Source organism: Benincasa hispida, chromosome 1 (genome assembly GCF_009727055.1).
Source record: "Benincasa hispida cultivar B227 chromosome 1, ASM972705v1, whole genome shotgun sequence".
NCBI lineage: Eukaryota > Viridiplantae > Streptophyta > Magnoliopsida > Cucurbitales > Cucurbitaceae > Benincasa > Benincasa hispida.
The window spans coordinates 71,136,399-71,153,897 of NC_052349.1; the positions used below are offsets into that span (position 1 = coordinate 71,136,399).

General features: G+C 37.6%; 1 protein-coding gene across 2 annotated transcripts in view; it reads left to right on the forward strand.

Moving 5' to 3' along the window:
* Positions 1 to 17,499, forward strand: part of LOC120072738 — a 66,744-nt gene that overhangs the window by 37,200 nt on the left and 12,045 nt on the right. For both annotated transcript variants that reach the window (XR_005480593.1, XM_039025214.1), the window contains exons 9-11: positions 1,168 to 1,242; positions 3,845 to 3,952; positions 12,241 to 12,357. Coding sequence is in view for 1 of the 2 variants with exons in the window: in XM_039025214.1 (XP_038881142.1) it covers positions 1,168 to 1,242; positions 3,845 to 3,952; positions 12,241 to 12,357 (300 nt within the window). In the remaining variant the exon portion in view is untranslated. The remainder of the gene's footprint in view (positions 1 to 1,167; positions 1,243 to 3,844; positions 3,953 to 12,240; positions 12,358 to 17,499) is intronic.

Sequence of the window (17,499 nt, forward strand, 5' to 3'; positions counted from 1 at the left end):
AGCTCTCTCCCTTTCCACAGTTGTTGCTGACACTTCCAGAGACTGCTTGAGGAGAGAGGCAAAGGAAAGAGTGGGAGAAGAACGAAAAATTTATTTGTTCATTTTTTACATTTAAAGGTTATGTCAAATTTGCACGTAAGCTCATCACTCGTCCAGTTAGCCTATTTAAAGTCCAGTCAGCTTTCTAGTTGAGGTCTAATGGTTTTCTTACGGACTGCTTAAGCCTATTTCTTAAAACTCAAGTGCTAAAGTATAACTTTTAAAAATTCAAGGACTAAAATGACCTATTAGTGAAAACTCAAGGCCAAAATTTCTTTACTAGCCTTCTTTATCTGCTTAAGGTATAAGGTATACGTATTGATCAAAATAATACATATTTGAGAGTGTATCATAGACAATAGCAACATCTGAGAGCGTATAATAGACAATAGCAACGTCAATTAAGATATTGGCTAACAAAGTTTATAAAAATGTTTGTTCAACAGAAGCTCAGAGAAATAATGACATCATATTACATCATAATAGTCCATCTTAATTTTTATTTTATCCTTAAGAGGGCACAACAAGTAAATAGCCTTCCAGCCAATATCAATATTTTATTTGAAACTGAACTTTTCGTTGTGATTATCAAAGTACATGAGGAGGATGCCTTATAATAAGATTCTACAAAAAGGATTTGGACTTGAATGTCTACAAAGCAATGAGAAATAGTAGTTACGGAAGGATTTGGGCTTAAGTCCCTACAAAGCCATTTCATCAGAGAAAGTACGTTTATTACGCTCCAACTATATTATCCATCCGGAGGTTTTTCCCCAAAGGAATATAAATATAAAAATTACAAATATCATGAAAATGTACTACCTTGATAGGAAATAATATAAATAACCTTTAAAAGATTAATGTGGATGACATTTAAGAATTTATATATTCATTTCATCACTTAAAAGTATTTTATAAAGAAATCTTTACAAATATTTTTCTTGTCTTGTGATTGCTCGGTACGTTCATTGTTGTTAATGTACATGTGAAATTAGAGAATGCATACAAGTTTGGAATCAATTGTCAAGGCTTCCAAGGTGTTGGTATTGGGAAGTGTTTTATCACGTCTGGACCCATGACTTTATCATCTGATAAATTCTTTCCTTGAATGTGCTTGATTGTGAACAGTTATCTGAAGATGTCAATTTTGAGGTTCTGCGTGGCCTTACAAATGCATTACTTGCTGCTGGGAAACAAGATGAGGTTAGTTACAGTTTTATAGAAATTACAAGTTCACAGTACGTAAAAGTAAATAAAAATAAAAATAAGTAAATTACACAGTTGGTCCTTGAGGTTTGGACAATACGTCAATTTTGTCCCTAAATTTCAAAATCTTACAATCAAGTCTCCCAAATTTAAGATCCCGTTTGATAAGCATTTTGTTTTTGGCTTTTGATTTTTGAAAATTAAGCTTATTTCCTCCCAATATCCTACAATGATTTGCATCTTTTTATAAGTACAATGGTTGAATTCTTAGCTAAATTCTAAAAACAAAAACAAGTATTTAAAAGCTATTCTTTTTAGTTTTCAAAATTTGGCTTGGTTTTTTAAACTGTTAGTAAAAAGTAAATAATAGAGGAAGGAATTTGGAGGTGAAAGTAGTGTTAATAAGCTTAATTTTCAAGAACAAAAAACTAAAAGGTTACCAACAGGGGCCTAAGAAATACCCAATTTTAGTCATTAACGTTAAGTTTCTATTAGCCATTTTAACCAAAAAAAAAAAAAAGTGACGTGGCTTTTTTTTTTTTTAAATAATTTTAGGAGTAGCTGTTGTGTCAATTTTTAATAAATACTACTAATAATAATTAACTAAAAAATAATAATTAAAATTTAAAAACTCTCCACTCTCCCCCTCCCTCTTCTCTTTGCTCTAATGCCAGCATGAGCCGTCCCTCCTCCCTGCTAGCCCCACAATGCCTCTTGTCTTTCCTCATCTCTCTCTTCTTCTTTTTCATTTTTTATTTTCAGATTTGGGCTTCAGAAAAGAAAATTTTTCTCAAAAAGCAAAATTTATCACATCATTAACCAATATAGAAGCCATGCATCAGAAAGCAAACAGGATTCGAATTTCCAGGCTAAATTATCAAATCCCACAAAATTTCACAAAGCACCAAAATCAAAATCACTCTTCAAAACTCAGTAAAATGATGAATCACCAAACACAAAAGGTTCAACAAAGATATATCTTCAATTATTGAAGAACCTTTTGAACTAGCCACAACAAATTGATTAATTTGAACTGCAAAAAGGATCAACAAAATCTTCATTCGCTGGATCTCAAAATTATGACCCAAGTTCAGTTACTGCCAAGGATCAACAAAATCTCCAAACTGTTGACAGCCCCACTCCCAGTCCCACATGTCTAGGATGAAGAAAAATTTTGCTAGTGGTTCAGATTAACTACGAAAGCAAATTTTATAGTAGGATGAAGTGGAGGAAATCAAAGTGAAAGCCTACATACCATTTTCGTTGAAAATTCTACTAAAATCCACCATTATCCTGTCTTCAGCCCTTCTGATTGATATCTCTCTCTGGTTTCTACTTTGTAATTTTTCGTCTTTATTTTTTTTTCTTTCTTTTGATTTCAATATGGGCTTGGTTTGATTTGTTTGAAGTTTTTTTTTCCCCATAAAACACTTCACTAACAATCCGGTGTTATATCCTTCTTTTCTGTCATATATATTCATGATTTCTCTTTCTCCCTATCAAACACATATTTTCGCTTTTACACTGTTTATTTGTAGAATCGGTACAAGGGGAAGGGAAAGGGAGGGGAATGGGAAGAAGAAGGGAGAAGGAGACAGGAACAAGAAGAGGGAAGGAGGGTTGGAGGGAGGAGGGAGAATTTTTTAATTTAGAATATCATGTCAATCACTAAAATAATAAAAAAAATTACTCAAAGACACTGCTTGGGTTCGTTTAAACCTATTTTTAAAAAAATTTGAGGACTAAAAATGTACATTTTGAAATCTCAAGGACCTAAAACACCTATTACTAAAAACTTGGGGACTAAAAAGTTAACTTTTGCTTTATTTTTTCATGTCTAAAAAGTATATCTACTAATTTTTTGTTCAAAGTAAATAGCTTATACCCTTTATCCCTTATGAACTACGTTTTCTTTCATAAATTGGAATTTATTTAAATATTTTGTTTAACTGATAGATAATATTTATTAGTTTAAATATCTTGTTTCAATTTCTTCTTTAAATTTTGTGTAAATAGATCGAAATGCATTTCTTAAAAAAAATTAGGGAATTTTTAAAATATTTTGTAACTAATACATTTAATTGAATTGAAGTTCGGAGTGGCCACCACTAGACAGGACATGGTTGTTGTAAACTTCTATTTCATCATTAGCATGTGTGGGAGTGGTCTAGTTTTGGTTAGTTTGCTCTTGTTTCAATTATTCATAAAACAGAAATGTATTTTTTGATGCAACATAACATAAATGGAAGAGTATTATTACCCCTAATTTTTCCTTCATCTACATGTTGTGCTACTTAGTAGTCGTTACTCATCTGTCTACCAGCTCGAATAATTAGTGTGCTCCTTTGTTGCTCTTTACGTAATTGCCTTGAAAAGAGTAACCAAAATTAGAGATTTTTTACCCATTGATGCTCGAGTATAGTTTATTTTCAATATGTACGTCCTAAATCAAATACTGGGCGGTTGTAATAGTTTGATTTCTTTGGCTCTTGACAGTAATTGACCTATTGAATCTTGTACATCTTATGGATATAAATTTGTTTGCATTCATGATTGTGTTTAATTCCGTTGATTTCACACATGCATTCTTTCATTGCAGGCTGTTCAATTCCTTTTGGACTGTCGTGAACGTCTTAAAAGTTTAAAATTAGGAAGTATGGCTGAGGGCAAGGAGATGGAAACAAAATTATCGATTGATCCTATTCAAGTGAGTTCAGTCAACCTCAACCTCAACCTTATCCATTGAAATTAACAAGTCAAAGACACATTTGTAGGCTATTTATAAATGGCAATCAATGAAGAATAAGATGAGGCAGCCCCAAAATTGCATCATGTTAGGTAGAAGTCTAAAACTATAAGTGTGTTACCAATTTAGGAAGATATTTTAGTTCCTTGTTCGGTTTAGGTGTACTTAGTTTTTGTTATAATTCTATAGTTAGGGTTTTCCATTCTTGTAAATATTTTGTGATATTTTCCTTTTCTAGGCTTTGTACACTTGTATATATTCATATCTTTGGTGAATGAATAGAGTATTCTGATTCTTTCTCAAACCTAAGTGTTTTACATGGTATCAGAGTCCTCTAAACAAACTTAGGGTTTTGTGAACCTTAGGGTTTGAGAATTTAGAACCCGTTTGTGATACGTTTAGGGTTTTGTGGAGAGGTGTTTACACTTTTGCTCACAGTCGCCGTCTTTGGTTTGTTCGCCGTTGCCGCTGTCGTCGGGAGGGAAAAAAACTATTTTTTCGACACCGCCCAGTCCGTCGAGGAGCCCAGCCGCCAATCTACAAAACCCCAAAGTCTGGATCCCATCTGACCAGCGCATGAGGCTCACGCACCAATCGTTCCTTTTTGCCGTCCGTCCATGTGCCGGCGCGTGTGCCATTGTTTTTGGTTCATCTTTTGTGGGTTTCCTTAGTTTTGTTGACTTTTCTCGGTGGTGTGTTTGTTTGGGATATATAGGTATACTCACTGCTTGTAAAGACACCTCTTCGGTAAATTAGGGTTTGATTCTCTACTGTCCGGTGTTTATTTTTTTAGGTAATGGCTGATAAGAAACCAGTAGTCATGTCTGAGACTGTTCCTATGGTATCAAAAGTAACTGAACACCGTGAAATTGTTGAACTAGTAAATCACTACAAATCAGTCAAGGAACTATTGGAATATTTGGATTTCCTTTATTCAAGGAAAGAGAATATTAATAGAGTGTTTGATGTTTGTAAGACTCTATATCAACCTGATCAAGGAGAAAAATCTCTTACAAGCTACTTTATGGAGGTTAAAAATACATGCACAGAATTCAACGCCTTGATGCCAATCAGCACGGATCCAAAAGCTCTAATGGCTCAACATGAAAAGTTGTTTATCACGAGCTTTTTAGTAGGTCTTGCACCTAAATATGAGATGGCCAAAGATCAAGTGTTGTCAAACTCAAATATCTCATCGTTGGAAGAAGCCTGGCCATACGAAGCGTGAATGCAGAAGATTGCTGAATAAGGGTCAGAGGATGCCATCACCCTCTGCACATGTCACCTCTACTCCTGATAATCTTGCAAGTCAATTACGATTTCTGCAGAGGAGTTTGCTAAATTTCAGCAGTATCAAGAGTCATTGAAGGCATCATCTTCTACTCCCATTACGGCCATCGCAGAGACAGGTAACATTTCTAAATGCCTTTTTTCCTCCACGTCAAAATGGGTCATTGACTCTGGCGCTACAGACCATATGACAGGTAACCCCAGTTTATTCTCTAACCATTGTACATCTACCTCTTCACCTAATGTCACTATAGCTGATGGAACCTCCACTCCTGTTTTAAGATCAGGAACCGTCCATATTACTGAATCAATTTCTTTGTCATCAGTTTTAAATTTACTATATTTCTCGTTTAATTTGATTTCGGTCAGTAAACTCACTCGTGATCTTCATTGTTGTGTCTTCTTTTTTCCTGGTTGTTGCTTATTTCAGGATCTTACGACGAAACAGACTATTGGTAAAGGGCGTGAATTTGGAGGTCTTTACATCTTTGAACCACAAACACCTACGGCTATCACATGCTCAAGCGTGTCGTCTCCCTTTGAAGAGCATTGTCGTTTGGGTCATCCGTCTATCTCTGTGTTAAAGAGTCTTCGTCCAAAACTTCAACATTTATCTTCTTTAGATTGTGAGTCATGTTAGTTTGCTAAATTTCATCGTTTGAGTTTGTATCCTCGAGTCAATAAACGAGCTAGTGCTCCTTTTGAATTAGTCCATTCTAATGTTTGGGGTCCATGTCCTGTTGAGTCCAAAGGAGGGTTTAGGTATTTTGTTACTTTTGTCGATGACTATTCTCGTGTTACGTGGTTATATTTAATGAAAAGTCGTTCTGAGTTACTTTCTCATTTTCGTAACTTCCATGCTGAAATTCAAACTCAGTTTAGTGGTGCTCTTAAAATCCTACGGAGTGATAATGCTAAAGAATATTTCTCTCATATACTCAAGTCTTATTTAGATGCCCATGGCATTCTTCATCAATCTTCTTGTGTCGATACTCCATCTCAAAATGGGGTTGTAGAACCAAAGAATCGTCATCTCCTTGAGACAGCCAGGGCTTTGATATTTCAGATGCATGTTCCAAAATCCTTTTGGGCTGATGCTGTTTCCACAACTTGTTTCTTAATAAATTGCATGCCCTCTTCCATTCTTAAGGGTGAGATACCTTTTCGTATTGTATGCCCCAAGCAACATTTGTTTCCCATTCCACCCAAAATATTTGATTGTACCTGCTTTGTTCGGGATGTTCGGCCTCAACATACCAAGTTGGATCCAAAGTCCTTAAAATGTGTTTTCCTTGGTTATTCTCGTGTCCAAAAGGGGTATGGTGTTATTGTCTTAGTTTAAATAAATATTTCGTCTCTCCTGATATCACGCTTTTTTTAACATACCCCGTTTTTTTCATCACCGTCTTTCTCTTCGAATAAGAGTCAGGGGGAGCATAAGGAATTAGAGGATGATTTCCTTGTCTACACAGTTATTTCTCCTTCCGGTCCTCTTCCTGATTCATCTCTACCTATGGCTACCTTTACTCTTCCACCCATCGTTAAGGTCTATACTCGACGACAACCTCCTTCAGTTCCATGCCCTGTACCAGAGTCTTCTTCGTCATTGGATCTAGAAACGAGTGATGATCTTCCTATTGCTCTTCGTAAAGGTAAACGTACATATGCTCATCCTATTTCCTCTTTTATTTCATATAACCATTTGTCGCCTTCCACATGTTCATTCATTGCATCCTTAGAGTCTGTATCCATCCCTAAAACTGTTCATGAGGCTTTGTCTCATCCTGGTTAGTGTACCGCAATGGTGGAGGAGATGACTGCCTTAGATGATAATTGTACTTGGGATTTAGTTTCTTTCCCTGAAGGAAAGAAGGCTATCGGTTGCAAATGGGTGTTTGCAGTTAAAGTCAATCCTGATGGTTCTGTTGCTCAGTTAAAAGCGCGCCTTGTAGCGAAAGGCTATGCACAAACTTATGGCGTTGACTATGCTGATACTTTTTCTCCTGTAGCAAAAATGGCATCTGTGAAGTTGTTTATTTTATTAGCTTCAATCAATCATTGGCTTTTACATCAGCTTGATATTAAAAATGCATTTCTTCGTGGTGATCTTCAAGAAGAGGTGTATATAGAGCAACCACCAGGGTTTGTTGCTCAGGGGTAGAATGGAACAGTGTGTCGCATTCGTAAATCCTTGTATGGATTAAAGCAGAGCCCTCGAGCTTGGTTTGGTAAATTAGTAAGGTAATTGAAAGCTTTGGAATGTGGAAGAGCATGTCAGATCATTTAGTCTTTTTTAAGAGATCTGAGGGTCGTGTCATCTTGTTAGTTGTATATGTGGATGATATTGTGATTACTGGTGATGATGCTTCAGTATTCAGTCTCTAAAGACCTTTCTTCATAGTCAATTCCATACAAAAGATTTGGGCATGTTGAAATACTTCTTAGGAATTGAGGTAATAAGAAGCAAGAAAGGAATTCTATTATCGAAGAGAAAATATGTACTTGACTTGTTGACTGAAACATGAAAGCTAGGGGCTAAGTCATGTAGTACCCCAATGATGCCCAACTTACAGCTCACAAAAGATGGAGAATTGCTAAAAGATCCTAAAAGATATAGGAGGTTATTAGGAAAACTTAATTACCTTACAGCAACTCGACCCAACATAGCCTATTCAGTAAGTATTGTGAGTCAGTACATGTCATGCCCTACAGTTGATCATTGGGCTGCATTGGAACAGATTCTATGTTATTTGAAGGCTACTCCCCGGCGTGGTTTATTATATAAGGATATGGTCATACTAATATTGAATGTTTCTCAAACGCCGATTGGGCAGGATCTAAAGAAGATAAAAGATCAACCTCGGGGTATTGTGTTTTTGTTGGTGGTAATTTGATTTATTGGAAGAGTAAGAAGAAAAATGTGGTGTCACGTTCAAGTGCAGAATCAAAATATAGAGCAATGACACAATCTGTGTGTGAATTGATTTGAATATATGAACTTCTTGTTGAGTTGGGATTTGAAATCACTACACCGACAAAGTTGTGGTGTGATAATTAAGCAGCACTTCATATTGCGTCTAATCCAGTATTTCATGAAAGGACTAAACATATTGAAGTTGATTGCCATTTTGTACGTAAGAAAATTCAACAAGGGTTGGTATCTACAGGATATGTGAAGACTGGAGAACAATTAGGAGATATCTTGACGAAAGCATTGGATGGAAGATGTATAGATTACCTATGTAACAAGTTGGGCATGATTAACATATATGCTTCAACTTGAGGGGGAGTGTTATAATTCTATAGTTAGGGTTTTCCATTCTTGTAAATATTTTGTGTTATTTTCCTTTTCTATGCTTTGTACACTTGTATATATTCATATCTTTGGTGAATGAATAGAGTATTCTGATTCTTTCTCAAACCTAAAAGTTTTACAAAAGGTGGCTACACGAAGATAACGAAGCTTTGAAAATTTTGCCTTCTTCAACATGATTGATAATATTTTCAAATTTACCTTTATTGATCATATCTGCAACAGTTTTCAAGAAGGGAAGATGCACAGTCTTCCTTATCTAAAAGTGTCTTCAATTTGGTACAAGATGGTAGAACAAGGCATATCAAAGTCAAGATTTTATTTATTGACAAAAGTAGAGAAAGAAAGAAAAAGAAGGAAAAATCATTGAATAACTCGTCGACATTCTCACAAAAACTACACATAGACAGTTTGTGTTTCCACACCAAAAGTTGGGTGTGACCAAGAAAAACCTCAAGGAGGAGCGTTGAATTATGAATTTTTTCTTTTTCACCTTTCGTTTCAAATGCATGAAGTTATTTACTTTATTGTTTGATTTATTTTTCAGTTTTTGATTTTAAGTTATTAAGTTTATGCTTTTAATATGCCTTTAATTTGTAAGTTATTAAATTTATCATTTGTTTCTATAAAAGGGTGATTTCTCATGTAAAATATTTTGTGTATCACAATTTTGTGTACCACATTTTGTGTATCACAATTTTGTGTAACACATGTTGAATATCACAATTTTGTGTACCACATTTTGAGTATCACATTTTTTGTATCACAATTTTAGTATCATATTTGTTATCACATTTCTTTTGTGTATCACCAATTTTTTCCTATTTGTTTGAATTTCACTCTCATTTTCATTTTTCTTCTCTTTGTTTAACAAACATTGAGATATTGATTTGCTTCTGCAAATATTTATTCTTTCCAACAATTTCATTTTTCTCAATAGTGGTATCAGGGCTAATTTTATTTTTTCAATAGTGGTATCAAAGCTAATTTTATCTTTGCAACAGTGGTATCAGAGCTACTTTGATTTTTTCAACCATGAGGAAGGAATAACTTACATTCCTTGAGCAAACCCACATCCACAACCACCATTTATAATCAAAACCTTTCCTCTCTGAGACTTTATCCAAAAAATTCCAATCCACATGGTCGTATGCTTTTTCGAAGTCGATTTTGAAGAGAACTCCTTCCTTCTTTTTGGCTCTAAAGTCCTCAATCGTCTCGTTAGCTATTGGGGCTTGATCTAAGATTTGTCTCCTAGCCACAAAAGCCCCTTGCGAATTAAAGATAGTCAACTGAATTAGCTAAAATTTTAACAAGAATTTTGTACACGCTTGGGATTGGACCAATCGGTCTAAAATCCTGAACCCTAGTCACGTTCTCCTTCTTCAGGACCAGACAAACAAACGTTTCCAACATGGACTTGTTTAGAATGCCTCTTTCGAAATTCCTAAAAGACTTCAATTGAGTCCTCTTTAATCAAATCCAGTTTTCTTGATAAAAGGCCAAAGAGAACCCGTCCGACCCAGGGGATTTAGAACTGTCACTCCCAAAAACAGCAAGCTTAATCTCCTCCACCGTAAAGAGCTAGCATAGGCCAACCCTTTCTCCCTCAGAAATAAGATTCCACTCGATCCTTTGGACAAAAGGTTTTGAAGAAACTTCCGGCCTGTAAAGATTAGAAAAGAAAGAGATGACTGCTTCCTCAATCTTCTCTCATCCCTAATAGGGGTGTTCAAAAAATCCGATAACCCGACCAACCCGGACTACCCAATCTAAACCTTAAAGGTTGGGTTGGGTTAGATTTTTTTTTGGGTTGGGTTGGGTTGAAAAATTTTTAAAAATGCATTTCTAGGTCAAGTCTTGGGTTACTCAATTTCTTGATCGGGTCAACCCAACCCGATCTGACCCGGATATATATAATATTTTTTTAAAAGCGTCAGTGCATCTTCACGCCTCATGGCCACCCACACCCACCCTAAATCGCATTCGCAGTCGCACTCAACGTGTCCATCATCTTCACGCCTCACAAGTAGCAAAACGTCAATGCATCTTCCATCTTCAACTCGTCTGGCTTTCGTCCGTCCGTCCTCAACTCGTCTCACTTTTCATCTATCCTCCGTCCGTTCATTAGATTTTCCTTCCATCCTCAACTCGTCTCACTCATCGGAATCAGCCTCCTTACAGCTTTCGTCCTCCGTCAATCTCGTCTCACTCGATCTCTTCTTCAATGGAAAAGGAAGGAAAAAAAATTCTTAAAAAAAAAAAAAGAAAAGAAAAAACCCGGTGACTCAACCCAACCCAACTTGGAAATATTGGGTTGGTCTGGGTTGGGTTGACCTTTCGAAAGTCAACCTCTCGATCTCTCCTTCATTTAAAACCATCCTGAATTTTCGGGTTGGACCATAAAATGCCTCCAACCCGGCTCATATACACCCCTGATCCCTAATAGTTTCTCTCGTCTCATTAACCAAAGGCCCAATCCTATTTCTGCTCTTCCGACCACTAGCCACTTTGTGGAAGAGATAGGTATTGCAATCACTATCCTTTGCCCAAGCCACCTTAACTTTTGGCCTTCAGCTGCAAGTTTCCTTCCGGACCACCTTCGCGAAAAGAACATTAAGGGAATCTCTTTCGGCCTTCATGGCTTCATCCAGAAGACCCTTCATCTCTTTCTCGTCTAGACCCTTTATCTTAGCCAAAATCTCCTGCTTTTGAGCCCTCACATCACCAAAGACCTCCCTATTCCATGATCTAAGCTTCCCTTGCACGTCCTTTAACTTGCCCATAAAGCAAAACCCTTCCCATCTCCCTTGCACAGGAGCATTCCACCAACTTGGAAACTTGGATTAAAAAGAAGGGTACTGGAGCCACATATTCTCAAAACAAAAGGAACTAGGCTCCCACCTTAGACAACTCGACGTGAGGTTAATAGGCCAATGATCCAACGTAACTCTTGGACCCAACATCTGCCAGAACTCCCCAAATACTTTAATCCAACCTAAAGATAGCAAAAACCTATCTATCCTGCTTCTTACTCTAATTGGCCCAAGTGAACTTACCATTCAACAGGGGAGGATCTACCCAATTTCCTTCGTCAATAAAATTGTTGAACCTCTTCATAGATCTATTTCTCCTCCTCTGAGGGGCCCTCTCAGCATGAGAGTGAGTCATATTGAAATCTCCCACTAAGCACCAATTCGAACCACAAAGGCCAAAGAGGTCGCCCAACTCGTTCAAAAACGGTCTCTTCCTCTAATTCTAGGAGGCCCGTACACTCCCATCACTCAAACACACTCACCATTCTCCCAACTGAACGAGATCGATAGCGAGAAGACCCCCATAATCACTTCCAAGGCACCAGTATTGTATTCTTTGTAGGAAAGTGGTTGAGGGCCTGAACTAGCTTCTTTGGTCGTGACAGTACACTAGATCATTATGGCGTGGGTGTTTTTGAGGCATTTTTCCTAGAGGAGTTTCTTTCCCTTTCCCCCAGTGGGCTAAGGGTAGCAGGCTTTGGTTTGCTTTGTGCTATTTTGTTGGGGTTTGGGGAAAAAGCAACAATAGAACTCTTAGTTACTGCTTGGAATAAAATCTTTGAATAAATGTTTGAATAAATGTCTATCGTTTGGCATAAAATCTTTTGCAGGTTGAGTTACTGCTTGGAAAATCATACTCAGATTGGGGACATGTTGGTGATGCTATATCTGTTTATGATCAACTTATCTCCAGCCACCCTGATGACTTCCGTGGTTACTTAGCTAAGGTCTCTCTCTCTCTCTCTCTCTCTCACACACACACGCACACACTGATGCACACACAAGTGAAGATAAAATACCTCAAGTCTTATTCAATTCTCCAAATGATACAAAGCAGCCCTTTATATAGGGTGCCAGCCGGTTACAATACACTAAAGATGACTGGTCTAGGAGGTAACCGGTTATACAATCAAACTTAAAGGAAAATACAATTAAACTTAAATAACTAACAAGAGATTATGTTTCTACATCAAATCCTTTCCCCTAGGAAGAATAACACGTCCTCGTGTTAAGTAACGGAAATATGTCAGGTACATTGAAGGTTGGACTTATCCGAAGGTCAGGAGGAAGATCCAACTTGTAAGCATTGTCACCATATTTTTCCAAAATGTGAAAAAGGTCCCATCTTTTTGTTTGTTAATTTGTTATGTGAGCTGGCTGGTAATTTGGATTTCTTCAAATGAATCATGACTAAGTCTCCAATAGCAAAGGATTTTGGTTTTCGATGAGCATCAGCAGCTTCTTTATACTTGGCGTTGGCTTCCTCCAAATGAGCTCGAACTTCATCATGTATGTCCTTAATCCGTTGAACCATAAAGTTTGCTTCTCTGCTAAGATCAACATTAGAAGGTAAGAGAGATCAAAAGTGATTCTAGGTAATCTAGTGTATACAATTTTGAAAGGAGACTTTCCTGTTGATCGATTGGCCATATGGTTGAATGCAAATTCTGCTTGAGCTAAAGCAATGTCCCATTGTTTGGGTTTATCTCCACTAAGACAGCGGATTAGATTACCAAGAGTACAGTTTTTTACTTCAGTTTGTCCATTTGTTTTTGGATGATTAGTTGTGCTATAGAGTAACTCTGTACCAAATCTTTTCCATAAGGATTTCCAAAAGAAACTCATAAATTTGACATCCATATTGGAAACTATGGTTTTAGGAATTCCATTAAGACGAACAATTTCTTTGAAGAATAAATTAGCTATATTTAAAGCATCGGCAGTTTTTTTACATGCAAGGAAGTGTGCCATTTTACTAAAGTGATCTACAACTATCAAAACTGAATCATCACCACGTCGAGTTTTAGGGAGACCGAGTATGAAATCCATGGAGAGGTCTTGCCAAATAGTGTGTGGTATAGGTAAAGGTGTATATAAACCTGTGTTTTGGCTAGAACCTTTAGAAGTTTGGCAAATATAACATCTTTTAACAAAGTTAGTTACATCTAGTTACATCTTTTTGTAATTGTGGCCAATAGAAACGGGAATTGATCAAAGTGATTGTTTTATCCCCACAAAAGTGCCCAATAAGACCATTAGCATGAGCCTCCCTTATAATAGATTCTCTAAGGGATATGTGTGGTATGCAAATAGTGTCTCCCTTAAATAGATACCCCTCTACATTGTGGAAGTCTTTCAATGGGATGTGGTTAGCACAATTATTTCAAAATTTTCCAAAATCAAGGTCGGTACAGTATAAATCACAAATATAGTCCAAAGCTATAATTTCACCATTGAGAAGAGAGAGAAAAATACCTTTGTGGCTTAAGGCGTCGGCTACTTTATTATCATTACCTTTAGTATGCTTAATGACGAAATCAAACCTTCGAAGAAATTGCAACCAACGAGCATGCATCCTGCTGATGTATTTTTGAGATTGTAGAAACTTAAAAGAGAAAAATGGTCAGTGAGAAGAACAAATTCTTTTCCTAGTAAATAATGTTCCCAAAGTCTTAAGGACCCTAACTAAAGCATATAATTCTAGTTCGTATGTGGACCATTTCATTAAAAAATTCAATGGGGTGTTTGTTTTGCGATAAGACAGCTCCGATGCCAAAGCCAGAGGCATCAATGTTGACTTCAAATGGTTTTTGGAAGTCCGGTAAGGCTAGAACTGGACTAGAAGCAGGAAGTGTTTTAAGTGTATGAAAGCTGTCAATTTGATCATTGCCCCATTGGAAATTGTTCTTTTTAAGACAATCAATAAGAGGTGTGGCAATGGAACTAAAATTTCTAATGAACTTTCTATAAAAAGAAGCAAGACCTGGGAAATATTGGACTTCCATAACTGCGGTTGGCTGCTGCCAATTACTGATTGCCTCAATTTTCTTAGGGTCTACTGCTATTCCTTCCTTGCTAATTAAAAATCTTAGGAAATGAATTTGAGAACTGAGAATACAACATTTTTTTAGATTGATGATTAATTTGTTATCATGCAATACATTAAAAATTGAATGTCTTGAAAAGTTGGGGGAAAAATAAAAAACACCAAAGTTACGTGGAAAACCCTAGACCAGGGAGAAAAAACCACGATAAGAGTTTTTATTTTTAATTCAGATACACAGTACACAATACAAGAACATGTATAAATAACCAAACAATGAGAAACCCTAGACTGATAAAAGACAAAAACGCCCTTAGGGCTAAAATATAATTTCAACACTCCCCCTCAAGTTGGGGCGTAGATGTCAATGAGACCCAACTTGCTAACATAGGTGTCAAAAGTTTGTCTGGGTAACCCTTTGGTGAGAACATCCGCAACTTGTTAGCTGGACGGAACATAAAGAATGCAAATGCTACCATTATCCAGTTTTTCTTTGATGAAGTGTCGGTCAATCTCAACGTGTTTGGTTCTGTCATGTTGAACCAGATTGTGTGCAATATTAATAGCAGCCTTGTTATCGCAGTAAAGTCTCATCGGGTCATGACTTTCTTGATGTAGATCTACCAAAACCTTCTTCAACCAAATCTCTTCGCATATACCCAAGCTCATAGCCCTATATTTGGCTTCGGCACTGCTTCTAGCCACGACGCCTTGCTTCTTACTTCTCCAGGTAACTAAGTTTCCCCACACAAATGTACAGTATCCTGAGGTAGATTTCCTATCTGTAACAGAACCGGCCTAGTCAGAATCTGTGTAGGCCTTGATACACCTTTCATCATGCTTTCTGAAAACCAAGTCCTTTCCAGGAGAAGACTTCAGATACCTCAGGATCCGTGTGACTGCCTCTATGTGTCTTTCACACGGAGCCTGCATGAACTGACTGACCAAGCTAACTGCGTATGATATATCAGGTCTGGTATGTGACAGATATATCAGTTTCCCCACAAGTCGTTGATATCTTTCTTTATTTACAGGAATATCATTTGCTGACTCTATCAGATTGAGGTTGGCTTCTACGGGTGTATCTGCAGGTTTACACCCTGTCATTCCAGTTTCTTTCAACAAATCGAGTGTGTATTTCCTCTGAGACACTGAGATCCCTTCTACTGATCTTGCTACCTCCATTCCTAGAAAATATCGCAAGGTACCGAGATCTTTTATCTCAAACTCATCTGTCATTCGTTGTTTCAACCTGTTAATTTCTGCTGAATCATCTCCTGATAGTATAATATCATCAACATAGACAATCAATACTGCTATTTTTCCTGGTGCTGACTTTTTAGTGAACAAGGTGTGATCTGAATGCCCTTGAACAAACCCCTGAGATTTAACAAAGGTGGTGAATCGATCGAACCAAGCTCTAGGGGACTGCTTCAGTCTATACAAGGATTTTTTCAATTTGCACACCTGATTGCCAAACTGGGCTTCAAAACCTGAAGGTGGGTTCATATAAACCTCTTCTCCCAGTTCACCATTCAGGAACGCATTTTTCACATCCAACTGATGAAGAGGTCAGTCTTGATTAACAGCCACAAAAAGGAGGACACAAATAGTGTTAAGTTTTGCCACAGGTGAGAAGGTTTTTGAGTAATCCACTCCATACGTCTGAGTGAATCCTTTTGTAACCAATCTGGCCTTATATCTGTCGAGAGTTCCATCTGACTTGTATTTGACAGTAAACACCCACTTGCACCCTACGGTTTTGTGCCCTCTCAGAAGACTAACCAGATTTCATGTTTTATTAGTCTCAAGGGCTCGCATCTCCTCCATAATTGCACCTCGCCATTCAGGGATTTTTGTCCGGAATTATCACATTATCCAGGCTGGTGGTGAAAGCTCTAAATCTCGTAGACAGGTTACTATAAGACAAAAATCTTGTCATAGAGTGTTTGGTGCACAACCTAGTACCTTTTCGCAGAGCTATCAGCAAATCCAAGGTAGCATCAACCTCAATCTCATTGGTCTTGTCAACCTATTGATATGTACCCAACTGTTGTTCATTTTCAGTCCCCTGAGCACCACTGGGCGCTTCATTATTGCCATCATCCCTGACTGCACTGTCATCATCTCTAATTTCACCTGAGTCCCCTATATCACCTTCAACATACTCATTGTCATTATGACTAGGGGTACCTTGACCCTGAGCCGGTTCCGGTTCTGACTCTTGAACACCTTCCGGCGGAGCAATAGGGGAAACAATTTCGGGAACCATTTCCTTTCGGAGATGCTTTCGATAGTAGGTTATCCAAGGCACTTGTTTTGTAGGAATGATAGGTTCATTTGTTTCTGTTTCAGGAATAGGTTCGGGAAACAAGTCTAAGGGAACAGAGTAGGTGAAAGTGTTAGCCTCTTCACTCAAAGTCTCCCCCTGAAAAGGACTAACGAGAAAGAATGGCTTGTCCTCCAGAAATGTGACATCCATGGTGACAAAATACTTTCAAGAGGAAGGCTGAAAGCATTTGTAGCCCCATTGATGGAGCGGATAACCAACAAAGACGCATTTTTGGGCCCTAGGAGCAAATTTACTTTGAGGACCATGATTATGGACGAACACGGTGCACCCAAAAACTCTAAGAGGAACATCAGGGAAAAGGCGAGTGGACGAGATGGATTCTTTAAAATGTTCTAAGGGGGTTTGGAATTTGAGCACACGGGAGGGCATTCGATTTATGAGATGAGCTGCAGTAAGAACAGCATCTCCCCATAGATACGAGGGTAAGGATGCAGGTATCATGAGGGATCGGGCTACTTCAATGAGGTGGCAATTTCTCCGTTCGGCCACCCCATTCTGCTGAGGTGTATAGGCACAGGAATTTTGGTGGACAATTCCTTTCGAGTTTAAGAACTCACGAAGGGTCTGATTAACAAATTCACGCCCATTGTCACTTCGAAGAATGGCGATTTTGGTATTGAACTGGGTTTCGACGGTAATGTAAAACTGTTGAAAGACCGTTGTCACTTCAGACTTGTCTGTAAGAAGAAACAC